We start from the raw sequence: 16578 nt of genomic DNA on the forward strand, positions 1-16578 counted from the left end.
AATGGGCTGCATTAGAACATATGGCCAGTTTCATAAATCAGGAGGGGGGGGGGAAGACTGAACCTTCTTTGATCATAGCATCAATTCCAGGCAGGATCACCTACAGAGCATGCCCAGACACCCAAGACAAGTCAAGAACCACCCATGCTGAAAAACCTGCCAATCTCAAGAGTAGAGAGGAAGGCAAATGTGAGGCTTGCCTTCCTTATCATTGTCCCCTGTACAGTTACTACTGAAGTCTTTGGAAATCTGATGCCATCTAGATGTTTCAAACTGCAACTCCCATCAGCTTCAACCAGCGCAGCAAGGGATGGGAATTGTAGTCCGAAACATCTGTAGGACATCAGGTTGGTGAAGGCTGGCCTGTTGCTTAGAGCAAATTTATAAATGCCAATTTTTGTGGAAATGGGATGGAACAGACCTATGGTTGAAGATGGGCAAAATGCTCGTGAATTAGAAATATTCACATACCTTGTGGAATCTCTCTTTTACATGCTTGTCTAGTGGGGTGCCGACTTGCCTCCCCCCCCCACACACACATTCAGGGGCCCGGTGACGTGACATCATGCACACAATATCATGCACCCCTTTGTGCGTCCCGCCCTCGCCCAGCATGCAAGCGCTTGCCCAGTGGTGGATGGAATGCACAGAAGGCGATCTTCACCCTCCACATGAAGTGGGGGCAGAGGATGGTGGCCCCTTCAATATGGGGGGCTCAGCCCTCTACCCACAAATATTGAGGGGGCTGAAGCCCCTTCTCCCCCCTATAGTTGGCGCCCCTGTTCTCTGTTATCACCTCCCTTGTATTTTTGCCTGCGTACTATATGCAGTTACTATGATTTCTTGCCTCTTGAACTCAAAGGGTTATACAGGGGAGAAAGCTGCCAAATACTACTAAGCAACTGGCATGCAGAGCAGCAATGGAACCCCTTTGCTAAATGGCGTGTTGGTATTTTTCAGCGGAGTGTGGGGGCAGTATCAAAGATGAGCCTTCGGGAAGGATCCTGTCTCCAGGCTACCCAACACCCTATGACCACAACCTCAACTGTATCTGGACTATTGAAGCAGAAGCTGGTTGCACAATAGGGTGAGTTCATGGAAGAAAAGCGCTTCTTCACACCGAATTCTGCTCCCATAAAAGGCATTGATGACCACCATCAAAGGGTGGCTTTAAAAGAGGATTAGATGTATACATGGAGGAGAAGGAGACAATCAGTGGCTACCAGCCACAGTGGCTATGTTCTTACTCCCCTGTTGGAGGTGTCATGCCTTTGAATACCAGTTGCTGGGCATCATAAACAGGGAGAGGGTTGTGCTGCTTTTGGGCATCCCATGGGCATCTGGTTGGCCACTGTGAGAATAGGATGCTGGACTAGATGGATCTTTAGCTCGATTCAGGAACATGGCTTTTATTTATTAGAGCTGGAATAGACTAGATTCCCACTTCTCTAGAACAGGCTCATGATGTGAGATAGGGCAACCCACTCAACTCCCCATGTCCCCTCGTCATCTAAATCACATCATGCTATATGCAGGGAACAGGTGCCCCTGTGTAGACCTGTTTGTGCTCTGCAATTAAACATAAATAAATAGATGAAAAAGCCTGTGCCAAAATAACCCAAAATCTCTGGCAAGAGTGGCTAGGTTGTGCAATGTGTGTGAATTATGCAAATTGACAATATTTGCATGATTTCTCTTACTTTACATAATTTATTTTGCAATGTTTACTATTTTGCATAGGCAGAAGGTTAAAAAATAGGACCTCAAGCTTCATAATCAGTAAATTAATCAACTATTTTGTTTCTAGAAAATCTAGTTGATTAATCAGTGGCGGGTGGGCTAGCTTTAATCATAGAGGCAGAGAGTTAATGCCATACTTATTGATTCTTTTGAGGTTAGTTTCATCTATGTGCCTGTTGTTGTAATAGGGACTGGGGAAAGAAAAGAAAAAGGTACCAGATTCCCAACCCCGCAAAAAAACTGGTTATCATGATGGGTGGCATTCAACTAAGTTTTATTCAGAGAGAACCCACTGAAATTAATAGACCTAAGTCATAGTCATTAATTTCGGTACGTCTACTCTGAAAAGAGTCCTTCCATCCAGGCACCAATCAGTTTTATATATTCTGCAGAGTTCATAGCAAGGATTACTTCTAGAAAGATCTATGTTCCCAACTGCAGTGTCTGCAGGCCAGAGGCTGAACAGACTCTAAATTGTGATTCTGGCCTAGGCGCTACTGGCAAAAGGAAGTCTTTGAGTGCCCCAAACAGGAATTCAAAATACCAAAAAGAGGTTTGAGCAAAGAATGCTGAATCCTTTCTTGTCTGCACTCGCCTCATTTCCTCTGCAGTTTCTCCCCTTCCACGCAACTTTTCCCCAGTCTACACTTATTTCCATACCTGCCAAGTCTCCTGTTTTTTTGTGCGGGAAACCCCCGTTTTTAATGCTGTTTCCTGCTGTTGTCCCAAATGGCGAAATATCCCGTAATTCCCCTGGATTTTCAAAAATCGGGCAGAGCGGCACCGGAAGTCACTTCTATGCATGTCCAGACATGCGTAGAAGCGACTTCTGGTGCCACTCTGCCCATGTCTGGGCACCGGAAATCGGGCAGCGGCAGCACTGGAAGTCACTTCTACACATGTCTGGACATGCGTAGAAGCAACTTCCAGTGCCGCGCCGCTGCTGATCCCAGATTTTTTAGTCTGAGAGTTGACAGGTAGGCTTACTTCTAATATTAGAACCTAGCTGGTGGGGGCAGGGTGTGTGTGTCATGACACTAAACCAGGGTGCCACAGTGGAAGGGCCCATAGAGCCCAAACCCTCACAGGCACCTTTCCCTGGACCAGAGGAACTGAGGGTCTCTCACATTGCTCTCACTTTGCTAGACCAACAGCACATGGGAGTGCACCAGATGTGGGGGCATGTGGAGAAGTGCTTGTCTTCAGGCCAGAGGGATGGCCCTTTTAGAGTTTACTGGAGACCTAAATTCAAAAGACCTCACTTCACGTCCAGCCCTCCACAGGTGTAGTTGCCCTATTGGGAGCTCTCCGTGGTGCTGCTTTGCCATGGGGTCACCTCCTTGGGACCAGAAAGGGGAAGGAGGGGGGGGAGCTTCAACAAATGAACAGCAGGGGTTTCAAATGGGGTTAAGCAGCTCTGTGCACCCTTTGGGTGATGAAAATGATCAGCTCCCTGTCTATGCTGAATAAAAAACCCTGATCCCAATATACTACTGTAACATTACTATTAACCACAATCACTGCTAGTATTTTACACCTACGTTAATCAAAGCAATCAGCCTATAATTTTCAGTCCCTGGATCTCTTGCCTCACCCATAGATCTGTGTGCATCTGGTTTCAGAGGAGGGTCTCATCAAGTGGGCTCTGCTGCATAATCCCATCCCACCTGCCATTCATATTCTTGTAAGTTCCCTCAGCGGGAGGAAGGATAGGGTTCTTGCTTTTAAGATGTTTCAGAGGAATGCCAAACAATAGTGATGGGACCTTCTTCAAAGCCTCGCATCTTCCTTCACAGCTTTTCCTCAACGTTTTGTTGCATCTCGAGTACAAACGTTGGCAAAAATACAAATATAACAAGCATATTCAATAAAAAGTCAGAGAGGTTTGGGCCACCTGAAAAAGCAGTCAGTTAATAACCATGCAGTTGTCTGACATGTATAATGCATTGCCACAGTACCCATTATCTCGAAGATGGAATTAAAATATTGAAAGCGTCGTGCCGCTGCGGCCGCCGCCTAACAGGGTGGAAAAGAACGCCAATAATAAAGAAAACAGAAGTGGAAGTTAAACTTGGCTTGAAGTGCGCAGAGACATTTGGAAAAGGCATCTCCTTTTCTCCCTGTTCTTTTCTGCTTTCTGCAATGAGCTTATCTTGAATTGAATCTGTTTGTGGCTGTCCAGTTATCCCTCTTTGTTCGTAGCAAATACCCAATTTCCTGTCACCGTGAACTGTGCTCCTCCTCATGTTCCTTTTAACCAGCAATCTCATATTATTTTTCCACCCTAGTAACTTGTTTAATGCCGATTCCTCCCCCACAACCTAGGAATCCTGAGGACAATTGTGCAGTGAAGGGACGGGAGGAGATATGTAACCAAGTTTGGGGGGGCATTCTCATCAGACTAGAGTTGACCACTGTGAGAGCAGGATACTGGATGGGCCACTGGCTTGACTCGGCAGGCTTTTCCTATCTCCTTAGAGTTCCCACGGCTCTTTGGGGGAGCCAAGGTAGTTAACAGTTTTGAAACTTACAACGAGTCTATAGCTCAGATATAGCCTTATTGTATCTGTTCTCTCCTCCACCTCTCACCTTGCATGGCAGCCTCCATTTCATGGTTTTCCACACAGAGGAGTTCCATGATGTTCTGAGGATCTGGGACGGCCCTGTGGAGAAAGGGATTCTCCTGAAGGAAGTCAGCGGCTCCACTCTGCCCAGCGACGTCCACAGCACCTTCAACTCCGTGGTCCTCCAGTTCAACACAGACTTTTTCACCAGCAAGCAGGGCTTTGCCATTCAATTTTCGGGTAGGTCTGATAAACAGTACTAATAATTTGAGAGTGTGAGGAGGGCAAGAATCAGATGGAAGCTCCTTTCCTCATCCTGTCATGGGATTTAGACCAGGTGTCCTTAGGTGCAGAATCTTGAGCACTAGCAGCTCACTAGTAGCCCTCCTTGAATTGGTCCTTCTGGACCATACTCTGCACTCCTTCTTCATAATCCCTTTGTCACTACACTCCAAAGAATGGACCTCAGACCCATCAGAGGATCAGGAATGTCCCAAGGTGTGTCCCCCAAATAACCCCCTTGAACACAAAGAATCAAACATCAGCATAAAAAGACACTGATCCTTTAACTGACCAGGTGCAACTCTTGAGCAGCATGGCAAGATAGGGGATGTTGACCTAGCTGCTTCAGAAAAGGGAATGTGTTCCCTTCTTCCCATCTGATGTGAGGGCAACACAAGGGCTTCAGTTGCCCTCAGTAATGTCACCAGGAAGCTAAATCTGGATATACTATGCTGTGGTGTTATTTCAGGACTGCAAACTAGTATGAAAAAATAAGAAACCTCTAAGATGGTTTTGAAAGCTCATTTCCACAATGAAAATTCCATCCTGAGAAAATGTGTTACAAACCAAGCAAACACATTTGCACAGGAGTGGATTCTGAGTTTATTTGGTGCACACCCAAGGGTGCATGGCTCCCCAGCTATGCCTCTTGGGCCCCAAGATCAGCCAAAGTGTGTCATAAATGCTTTCTAAACCCTCAGAACTTTTCCTCCGCATTGCAGCAAATCGTCAGCAGTCTGTATAAGGCATTGAATGATCTTATTTGAGTAACCCCTGAGAAGCACCTGGGGACCCCCAGTGTTCCCCCAACCAAAGCCATTGCTTTGTTTTATTTTTAATAAGCGTACTTTGGAGTCCCTCTTTTCAAGGGGCTGCTAGCTGCTTTCAGCACCCCCTCCAATTAAGAGATATTCTGTCTGTTTTTAAAGCCTTGGGCCCTGGAAAGAACAAGAGTGAGTTTTCACTTAACATAACATCAGATTTCCCAAGTTCCTTCCATAAAAAGGTCAGGCCCATGACTACCTCTGAAAGCTGGCGGCAAAATTCCTCTCCATCACTTAGTAGGAGCATCTTTTTGCAGTACAGTTTATTTGAGAGCATATGGTTGACATAAGATTGTAACAAAATGCCATGTAGGATTAGCAGATGCCCAGGCTTATTAAGTAAACATGAACGAGTGCAAATGTACATCAGGCTGAACTCCACGGAGCACACTTGAACTTGTCATCCCCTGCAGCTTTTTCCCAGCTGCAGAAGCAGATGTCATCTGTGAAACGAGTGATATTGTGTGCTTGAGCATGCGTCCCTGTGCAAGCTCACATGCACACGTGCACACCAGAGTTTGACGTGAGGATGTGCAGAGTCACCAAAACCTGTTGTCAATGCCAGGCTTTATGCCCTACACTGAAACAGTGACAGCGCATCTAAGCATGTGTAGAGTGTACTTCATTGCCACTGAGAAACCAAAAAGAGATCATCTAGGCTGGGAGGAAAGGCTGTCTGCACACAGGCAAGAAGTTTCAGGCAGTGTTGTGGAATGGGAACACCAAAGGGGACCATGTAGCACAGATGGCCTGGCATTGTTGTCCTCAACCAGCAGGAGGCAAACTTCTGCAGAACTTCTGAAGTGTAGGAATGCTGGTGTAGCATAGTGAGCGCTAACTATGGTGACAAAGGGAGCCAGTGTGGTGGAGAGGTTAGAGTGTTGGACTAGGAGTGTGGACATAGTGTATCTTGCACCACACTTTTCTTCCATTGAGCAGGATGCAGGAAAATCTTGCAGCCTCATCCTTCCAAGTCTGGAAAGTGCCAGGCAATCCTATATAATAAAGTGCAAGTGTCTCTGCGTCCAGATTCCCTGTGTCCCTGTGTCCGCGCTACTGCGCATGTGCCCCATGGACACAGGGATTGGATGCAGAGACTGCATGCGTGCACACACACGCTCTTTCTCCCCCCTCCACCTACCATTTTCCTGCGGCCGCCAACCGCTGCTCCCAGCCGGACTGAGCATTGACGGCAGGGGGGGGGAGAGAGAGAGCGCACGTGTGTGCGTCCAGCAAGGACAGGTCCCGGGGTTCAGAGAAGCGCTGTGCAAGCGCATCTCCGAACCTCGGGATGTCTCCTTCCTATCAGCGGCTGGGGGAGAGGAAGGAAGGAGGAGAAAGGGCTGCTTTCTCCTCCTTCGTTCCTGTCCCCCTGCCACCGACAACAAGGACAGGTCCTGGGGTTCGGAGAAGCGCTGTGCAAGCGCTTCTCCGAACCCCAGGATGTTCTAGCGCCCGTTTACTCAACGGGCTGAATTACACTAGTATAAATATAAGACTGGTATGCACTCTAGGAACTTCCCTTGAATGACATAAGTGACACGTTCTGTGTCTGAGATGCGCTGTTCAACAATGTCAGGCTATGGGTGGAGGTACCTGAAAGGAGAGTCATGTTCTCCACAGCTCAGGATCCCCCACATCTGGACTAGACTGGAAACAGAACCAGGGAAAGATGTGGCGAGTGGAAGCCCCTGCTCTGTTAACTAGGCAAGAATAGAAGCCTGTGTCCCTGGTATATGCTGGTCCAGGCCAATCCAGAGGATTAATACTGCCTGACAATCACATGTGCTCTTTTTCTGATGGTCCTTCTCCCTTTGCTGCCTGCAGAGAGCACCTCCAGTCCACAGTAGCTGACTTAGCCATGGGTGGGAAACCTTTTTCAGATCAAGGGCTGCATGCTAGTGTTGGATGGCGCCCAAAGCAAAAGAGAGCAGGGCAACAAATGTGAATTTTGCCCATCAACAGTAGCCTTGCTTCCACACACACTTGCACACCCCTCTATCCTCCCTCCAGTCCACCCGTGGTTTGAACTGTGGAATCATTGAGAACTGGTTAATATATGAGAAACACTTGCTTTAGTTCACTCACTTTTTCTCTTCTTGTTTTCAGTGTCCACTGCCACCTCCTGCAATGACCCGGGCGTCCCACAGAACGGGAGCCGCAGTGGCGACAGCAAGGAGGCAGGGGACTCCATCGTTTTCCAGTGTGATCCTGGTTACGCCCTGCAGGGGGATACCAAGATCAGCTGCGTGCAGATTGAGAACAGGTTTTTCTGGCAACCTGACCCCCCCACCTGCATAGGTAGAGGCTTCAACTTGGCTCCCTCTAAAGTTCCCCAGCAACTAGAGACAGTCACAGTAGAAACAGCAGGAAAAGGAAGTGTTTAGTCCAGTCTGGATTGCTTCACTACTTCATGAGAACTTAGTGTGGAGCAGGGCCAGAGCTGCCAGTGAAGTGATCTTTCAATCTAGTGCAGTATTAGTAATAATAAATGAATACATGAATTATTATTTCTGTACATTGTAGCAGATTATTATGTGAAATAGAATATTCTTAATCCTACCTGTAGATATATTGTGGTTTAAATAAATATAATCTGAATCTTGAAATACGGTTCGTGGGGGGAGGAGGATAATCTATATTTATATTTACTTTTGTGATACAGTTTGGTATGATTTTTATTTTATTTTTTAAAAAAGATTTTTCACAGAGGTCTTTCCCCTTTGAACTGGCAAGTCAAATGAGTTGGGAGGAAGAGGACCCAGTAACACTGGCAGTGCTGAAGCTGCAATTCCCTCTCATCTTCCAGAATTTTGTGTTGCAAAGAGAAGATTGTAGTTGGGGGAGGGGGAGCATTTCAGTGATTGGAGGGAGTGAATGTTGGGGGGGGGGAAGAGATGAAAAGCAAAAGTGCTCTTGTCAGCTGCCAACCACTATTTTCTTCACCAGAATGGCCCAGTATGATGCTGTGTTGTGAGGTGGCATCATTCAGGGGCATTCTCGGGGGGGGGGGGATTGGTGGGAGCAGTTTGGCTGAATTCGACACCACCCAAATTCACTGACTTTTGGAACAGTGAAAGAGGGAAGAGCGGTGTTACCCCTCTTTTTTCCACAAAACCTGCCTCCCCGTCCCCACCCCAAGGCAGCCAAAAGTTAAATGCATGCACACACGGGTCCACGCTATATTAAAATTGTCATGCCAAGTACACCGAAGCAATAAATGTTCAATTAATGGCCTAATTAAATGTTAGCTGTCTGTGTCATCCTCTTGTACTTAATTTGTATTTATAAAATATAATCCAAAGCAAGGGAAGATAATTAATATCCTTTCATTCTAAAACTAATTTTAAAAGAAGGTCAGGAGTTTTCTGTTTCTTTTCTTTCTTTCTCTGTTTTCACTGGAGGGCAGCTTATGGGTTTCATTCCTTTTTGAGTGGCTGACTTGATAATTTGATACCCAACCCAACCAATCGTAGCCAGATAAACCACTGCTTTGTACTGTTTTGGAAAGGTGAAACTATACATTATTTTGGTAAACGAGCTCCAAAAGGCATGGAAATGCCTTGTGGCTGGGTTCAGGACCATGGAACCTCCAGATGTTGTCATGGGAGTTGGCGTCTGTCAACATCTGCTGGGCCCATCTCTGTCTTATAAGGAAAAGAGCTGTCAGCAGGGAGAAGGGCCACGTAACCCTTCCTATGAAAATCCCTCTTGCCGAGACCATCTCACCCCACAAAACCTTAACTGAACTCTGTTTTTTTCTGTGTTTTGAGCCTGGCTGGTTGGAAATTATTTCAAGTCATCCAGAGGAGCATGTTGTTGGAGGGGGAAATGTCATTAGCAGCAAACCTAGGAAGATTCAGGGGTTGTAGAGGACGAAGCCACTCCTAAAGTTGCTAGGTAATACTCAGGTCCTTAAAAAGGTAAAGGTAAAGGACCCCTGACAGTTAAGTCCAGTCGCGAATGACTCTGGGGTTGCGGCGCTCATTTCGCTTTACAGGCCGAGGGAGCCGCCGTTTGTCCGCAGATAGTTTTTCCGGGTCATGTGGCCAGCATGACTAAGCTGCTTCTGGCGAAACCAGAGCAGCGCACGGAAACGCCATTTACCTTCCCGCCGGAGTGGTACCTATTTATCTACTTGCACTTTTTGCATGCTTTCGAACTGCTATGTTGGCAGGAGCTGGGACCGAACAATGGGAGCTCACCCCGTCATGGGGATTCGAACCACTGACCTCCTGATCGGCAAGCCCGAGAGGCTCAGTGGTTTAGACCACAGTGCCACCTGTGTCCCTACTCAGGTCCTTAGACTGCTCCTAAGTTTTTCCAGTACCCGAAACAGATGCCTTGCATGTGTACATGAGAAAGAGGCTCTGAAAGTTAGGCCTCATGTATGCCTTCTCTTATAGCTCCCTGTGGTGGGATCCTGACTGGGCCTTCAGGAGTGATCTTGTCACCAAACTACCCAGAGCCTTACCCCCCAGGAAAGGAGTGTGACTGGAAGCTGACTGTCTCTCCTGATTATGTCATTGCCTTGGTATTTCACACGTAAGTTCTCCCAGTTTCTCTTTCTTACCAGGTAAGGATGGGAGGGAAGTGCCTTCTTCAGTTTGCTGCTATGCTTTGAAATTCACACTTCACCAAACTGTGTGGTGCAGCTCTCTAGTGTATATGAGGAGAAAGCGTTCACAAAATCTGAATATTAGCAGAAAACAATTTACCCCCAAAAAAATGCATTACAGGAGAGGGAAATTGCTTGCAAATATGCAAAGACTTGGCAAAATTAAGTACAAGAAAAGCCACATATATCAGGAGAAATACACGTGGAAATAAGAATTTCATGCAAACATATTTGAAAATTTGGCAAACTGATTTTAAGATTGGAAAAATGAAGAAGAAGAAAATGGAGCAACCCCCTGTGTGCTAATTACAATGTATCTTCTCTTTTATCCTGGAGGCAGAGTTTTAGAGTTCTGAAGTGCCTGGGGCACCACCAGTGATTTAGTGATCTTACGTGATTTTGTATTCAATTTCCAGGCTTGGTTCTGACCATAGTGCGAATTCAGTTTGACATATTTTTCAATGTGCATATTTCCTTTTCTTTTTTAGGTGTGCATGAGTGCATATGCAGATTGAGGAACACATCAGACGTAAAGGAATCTTGATGTGATTCTATGCTCACATCAGGAATCTGTTATGTGTGGTGGTTTTAATCTATGTGCTCATGTGCATCTCTTACCTGTGTAGGGAGGGAAAGATACAGGTTGAAAACTGTACATGAACCAATTCCAAAATAATTTTTGAAAGGAATGACTTCCGTAACACACTTCACATTTATTGCAAGACATCAGCAGTCCTCCTTACAACAATTGGACATCTGCATTGCTGCATTGGCCCTGTGAGGGACAAGGGATACAGGGAAGTCCCTCCCATCTTAAGTTCCAGCCCATCCCCAAGCGCTGGAGAGAGTAAGGAGAGCTCTGCCTCCAGCGGAGAGTCAGGAAGTGGTGTCCGAGGCTCAGGCAAGGTTGTGGAGCCCAGGCCGCAGGTGGGACAGGAAGTTGGACGCACGGGGGGGAGGCCAATCCCCCCAACTCCCGAATTGCAACGCAAACGTAGGGGGAAGAGGTTGGGTCTGCCAAAGCTGTGGTGCTGGAAGAAAACGCGCCAATCGCCATTCGGGAGTTCTGACACCTCACCTTAAGGATGCATTTTTACTGCTCTGAACACTGTAAATAATCAGCACTTAATAAAAGCCTTAAAAGACCATGCTGGAGTCGTTACTCTAGAGTAGCCATACCAGGCCCTCTGACAGCAACTTCCGAATCTTTTTTTTGGCTACTTTGGAGTGCAGCGATGAGCGCTCAAGAGGCTGAGCATTGGAGGCTGGAGGCCGAAGCAGCGAAGCAGGAGCTGCAGAACCTCACAGCGCACGCACAGCAGCAATTGCATGCCGCTCAGGAGGAAGCGCGAGGGGCGCAGGAGGAGCTGAACAAGCTGGTGGACCAGGTGAGGACAAAAGAGGAGACTGAGAAACAGCTAAGGGTGATGGTATTGGACCTGCAGAAAAAGTTGGAAGAGGAGAAAGCCGCTAGAGGTGGGGGGGCGCCCCAGCCGCAGCTAGTCCAAGTGAGAAGGGGACAGAGCCTAGTCACCAAGTTCAGCGGCGACCCTAGGGAGTACCTAGGATTCGAGACAGAAATAAATTATGCGCTGGAATTGCATGCAGCAGAATTCCCAGATGACGCGCACAGAGTCTCCTTTATCATAGAGCATTTGACGGGGGCCGCCCGGGAATGGGTAAGACCGCTCATCGCGCAAAAAAATCCTTGCATGAAGAACGCAAAATTATTTCTAGAAGCCTTAAAAATAATGTACGCTAGCGACAGTGAAATGGAGGCCACTAAACAGGAGCTTCATAACTTAACACAAGGAAAATCGACAGTTAGGGACTACTGGGCGAGATTCACCATGCTGGTGCACAAACTGGGGTGGGATCTGCAAAGTGAGCCAGTGAAATCAGCCTTCTACCTGGGTTTGCACGCAGACGTTAAGGATGAGCTGGCAAGAGGTCCTAGACCGCAGACTATGGATCAGTTAAGCAAAGCGGCGCTAGCGGTGGGGGTGAGACAGGAATCCAGATGGTATGACAAACAAGCGACGCGCGCAGCAAAACCTTGGTTCCCACGCTCCCAGGACAGACCACATCACCAAACCCCACCCCAGGGACCGCCCCCAGACCCGCCCAGACCAAGCCCAGAGCCGGAACCGATGGAGATCGGGGGAGCGCGCGCGGGGGCTTTTCAAACCCCGGCGGCACCAAGACGCAAGGAGGGAAGAGGCGGGAATTGCTTTCTCTGCAACTCCCCCCGGCATCGCGTCAGAGACTGCCCTCATCGCAGAGAGTGGCAAGGAAAGGCGGGAACGGTTGTACCTTCCCCCGCTGACGCAGCACCACAACAGGGAAACGAGACAGCCTGGCTGCAGGAGACAAGGGGCAGCAGCCAGGCACAGTCAGCAGACAACAGCCCCAGCCCGCCCACCCGCACAGAGAGGAGCAGAGCCAGCCCACCCCTCCCAGAGCAGGAGTGGTTCTAGAAGTCACGCTAACGCTCCCAAATGGCTATCCCTTGACAGTCCTCGCCTTAATTGACAGTGGTGCCTCAGCTAACTTCTTCTCGAGAAACTTTGCAGAAGAGCACCAGATCCAGCTTCTGCAGCTGGACTTTCCCCTGCACGTGGCCACCATTGATGGCAGAGAGTTGCTGGGAGGGGCCATCACTCATCAAACCCCCCCCATGAGAATGACGGTGGGAAGGCACTCAGAGACACTGGCTTTCAACGTCACAACCATCTCAGACCCCCCCATCGTTTTGGGAATGAGCTGGCTGGCGCGCCACGACCCCTCCATAAGTTGGCACCAGAGATGCATCACGTTTGGGTCGGACTTTTGTCTGGAACATTGCATGCAGCACCAACCAGGGGAGGGGCCTCCGATAGCCACGGTGGCCACCATGCATGTCAAAGGGGGTGAGGCGATACCCAAGCCGTACTGGGACCTGCAGGAGGTCTTCAGCGAAGCGGAGTCCGACCACCTACCCCCACACAGGCCTTTTGACTGCCAGATCAACCTGGTGCCAGGGGCAACGATACCCCCAGCCAAGCTGTACGCCATGTCAGATCAGGAACTGGAGGATCTGCGCGCTTTCATCGACAAGAACCTCAAGCGGGGGTTCATCAGAGAAAGCAAGGCAGCAGGGGGCAGCCCGGTCTTCTGGGTGGACAAGAAAGACACGCAACAGCGCCGTCTTGTGGTGGATTTTAGACGACTGAATTCAGTGACAGAGCCAGTGGCTTTCCCCATGCCCAGAGTGGATGATCTCCTGACAGCGGCACGCAGGGGCAAGATTTTCACCAAGCTAGACCTAAGAGGGGCGTACAACTTGATCAGGATCCGGGAGGGCGATGAATGGAAAACCACGATGTTCACGCCTCTGGGCTCTTTTGAATATCTGGTGATGCCCTTCGGGTTGCAAGGGGGCTCAGCATGCTTCCAGGCCTTCATGCACCACGTCCTGGGGTCCCTCCTCTTCAAGAACTGCTTGGTCTTCCTAGATGACATCCTTATCTATTCCAATGACCCAGTGCAGCATGTGAAGGATGTCAGGGAGGTGTTGCAGCGCCTGAAGAACAACCACCTGTATGTGAAGCTGGAGAAGTGCAAGTTTCACACCAAAGAGGTGGACTTCCTGGGCTACAAGCTGTCAGACAAGGGGCTGGCGATGGACAAGGACAAGGTGCAGGCCATCCTGGACTGGCACAGCCCCAGGACGCGCAAAGATGCCCAACGCCTACTAGGCTTCGCCAACTTCTACAGGAAGTTCATCAAGAACTTCTCTCGTGTCACGGCTCCTATCACCGACTGCCTGAGAGGCAAGCAGAAGTTCCGGTGGACACCAGAGGCGCAAGCAGCGTTCGAAAGCCTCAAGAGGGTATTCGCTTCAGACCAGCACCTGTTCCACGTGGTGCAGGATGCGCCCCTACGCCTGGAGACAGATGCTTCGGACAAGGCTCTGGGAGCGATTCTGTTGCAACTGGACGCCAACAGAGAGTGGAGACCCTGTGCCTTCTTCTCCAGGAAGCTGACCCAGCCAGAACGCAACTACACAGTGTTTGATAGAGAACTTCTCGCGATCCACGCTGCGTTCCAGCACTGGCGACACTTCCTGGTGGGCGCCAAGCACCCCATCCAGGTGTGCACAGACCACAAGAACCTGGAGTTCTGGAGAACTGCCAGGGTGCTCAACCAGCGGCAAATACGGTGGGCAGAGTTCTTCTCGAACTTCAACTTCTCCATCCACTACATCCCGGGGGAGCAGAATGTCAGGGCGGATGCCCTCTCCCGCAAGCCAGAGTACATGGAGGAGGAGTTGCCACCAGCGCCCAGGCACATTTTCCCCCCATCAGCATGGTCATGCGGAGCAGCAGTGGTGAGCGAGGCAGAACTCACAGCACTGACAGCAGCTGACGAATTTGCCACCCGCATCTTCAGAGAACTGAGAGGGGGGAGGGAGCAGGCCAAAGACTTTGAGGAAAGGAGGGGTTTGCTTTTTTACAGGGGAGCCCTGTACCTGCCAACCAAACAGCTGAGAGGTAAGGCCCTCAAGCAGATGCACGACAACCCAACGGCGGGTCATTTCGGAAGGGACAAAACCACTCACCTAGTCATGAGACACTTCTGGTGGCCAGGGGTGCGGGAGGATGTTCGGGATTATGTAAGGGGATGTGACACCTGCCAGCGAGCAAAGGTGGTCAGAGCGCCACCAGCAGGTTTGCTGGAGCCATTAGCCACACCGCACAGGCCGTGGGAAGTAGTGTCCATGGACTTCATCACAGACCTGCCGTCGTCCAGGGGCAAGACCGCAGTGTTGGTGGTGGTGGACCTCATGTCCAAAATGTGCCACTTTATACCGTGTGCCAGGGCGGTCTCGGCAGAAGAGACGGCCAAACTGTTTGTTGACCACGTATTCAGACTGCATGGATTGCCTTTAAGAGTTATTTCGGATCGTGGCCGCCAATTTGTTTCCAGGTTCTGGCGGCGGCTAATGAACCTCCTGCAGGTGGAGGTCAGTTTGTCTACGGCTCGGCACCCGCAGACCAATGGACAGGCGGAGCGGGTCAACGCCATTCTGCAGCAGTACCTGAGATGTTACGTCAGCCAGAGGCAAACGGACTGGGTGGATCGCCTGCCACTGGCAGAATTTGCCTACAACAATGCGGTGCACGTCTCCACAGGGGTGTCGCCCTTTAAGGCCAACTACGGGCGCGACCTCAGATCTTTCCCAGAGAGGGAGGGGGAGGAGGAGGAGGAGGGCCCACAGGCAGAGGATTGGGCAGAGGACCTGGAGACGGTGCACCAGCAGCTCAGAGAACACTTGGAGAGGGCCAAGGAAGCGTACAAGAAGGGGGCAGATCGCCACAGGCGACCGGGAGAGGTCATCAGGGTGGGGGACAAGGTTTGGTTATCCTCGGAAGGTCTTCCCACCAGGGGGCGATGCAAAAAGTTAGCACCCAGGAGGCTGGGCCCCTTCACGGTCACGCAACAGGTCAACCCGGTAGCCTTCAGGCTAGCACTGCCGGAGGACATGAGAGTGCACCCAGTGTTTCATAGATCACTGCTGTCGCCGTACAGGGAAAGTACCAGGTTCAGGGACAGCGATCAGCCTCCAGAGGGAGGGGGGGAAACGGGAGACGCCCGACAGCTCAATGAGGCAACTGAGATTTTAGACTCAAGGAGAGGGGTGAGAGGGCTGGAGTACCTGATAGCATGGGAGGACACTCCGCCGTCCCACAATGAGTGGATACCGGCCACGGAAGTACCTGAGGAATTTTTAGTGGAAGAGTTCCACGCCCTGTTCCCCCACAGGCCCAAGCCCTGGCACATGGAAAGGGAGGGAGAGGGGGAGGGGCAGGAGGAAGGGATAGCAGGCAGCAGCTCTCCATGGAGATGGGAAGCGGAATTTGAGGACACGGAAGAAGAGGTGTGGGTTTCACCGAGGTCGACGACGTCAGAGGCAGGAGAGGACTGGCAGAACATTTTTACTCCCACCAGCTCTGACGCCACTGACTTCTTGGGATTCCCGTCTTCTCAGGGGGAAGGAGAAAGATCGCAGGATTGGGGGGAAATTTTTACACCCACAGGCTCGGATGCCACAGACTTCTTAGGGTTTCACTCGTCCCCAGCAAGCAGAGAGCCACTAGGGAGGGGGGGAGAGGAGCCTGGGAGGGGGGTGGATGTGAGGGACAAGGGATACAGGGAAGTCCCTCCCATCTTAAGTTCCAGCCCATCCCCAAGCGCTGGAGAGAGTAAGGAGAGCTCTGCCTCCAGCGGAGAGTCAGGAAGTGGTGTCCGAGGCTCAGGCAAGGTTGTGGAGCCCAGGCCGCAGGTGGGACAGGAAGTTGGACGCACGGGGGGGAGGCCAATCCCCCCAACTCCCGAATTGCGACGCAAACGTAGGGGGAAGAGGTTGGGTCTGCCAAAGCTGTGGTGCTGGAAGAAAACGCGCCAATCGCCATTCGGGAGTTCTGACACCTCACCTTAAGGATGCATTTTTACTGCTCTGAACACTGTAAATAATCAGCACTTAATAAAAGCCTTAAAAGACCATGCT

General features: G+C 50.0%; 1 protein-coding gene across 1 annotated transcript in view; it reads left to right on the forward strand.

Annotated features, from left to right (window-relative positions):
* CSMD2 (CUB and Sushi multiple domains 2) overlaps positions 1–16578 on the forward strand; it is a 495411-nt gene that overhangs the window by 374385 nt on the left and 104448 nt on the right. Inside the window, exons 25-28 of the mRNA XM_035120356.2 lie at positions 961–1087; positions 4342–4544; positions 7520–7711; positions 9817–9955. Of these exons, the coding sequence (XP_034976247.2) occupies positions 961–1087; positions 4342–4544; positions 7520–7711; positions 9817–9955 (661 nt within the window). The remainder of the gene's footprint in view (positions 1–960; positions 1088–4341; positions 4545–7519; positions 7712–9816; positions 9956–16578) is intronic.

Source organism: Zootoca vivipara, chromosome 6, assembly GCF_963506605.1.
Source record: "Zootoca vivipara chromosome 6, rZooViv1.1, whole genome shotgun sequence".
NCBI lineage: Eukaryota > Metazoa > Chordata > Lepidosauria > Squamata > Lacertidae > Zootoca > Zootoca vivipara.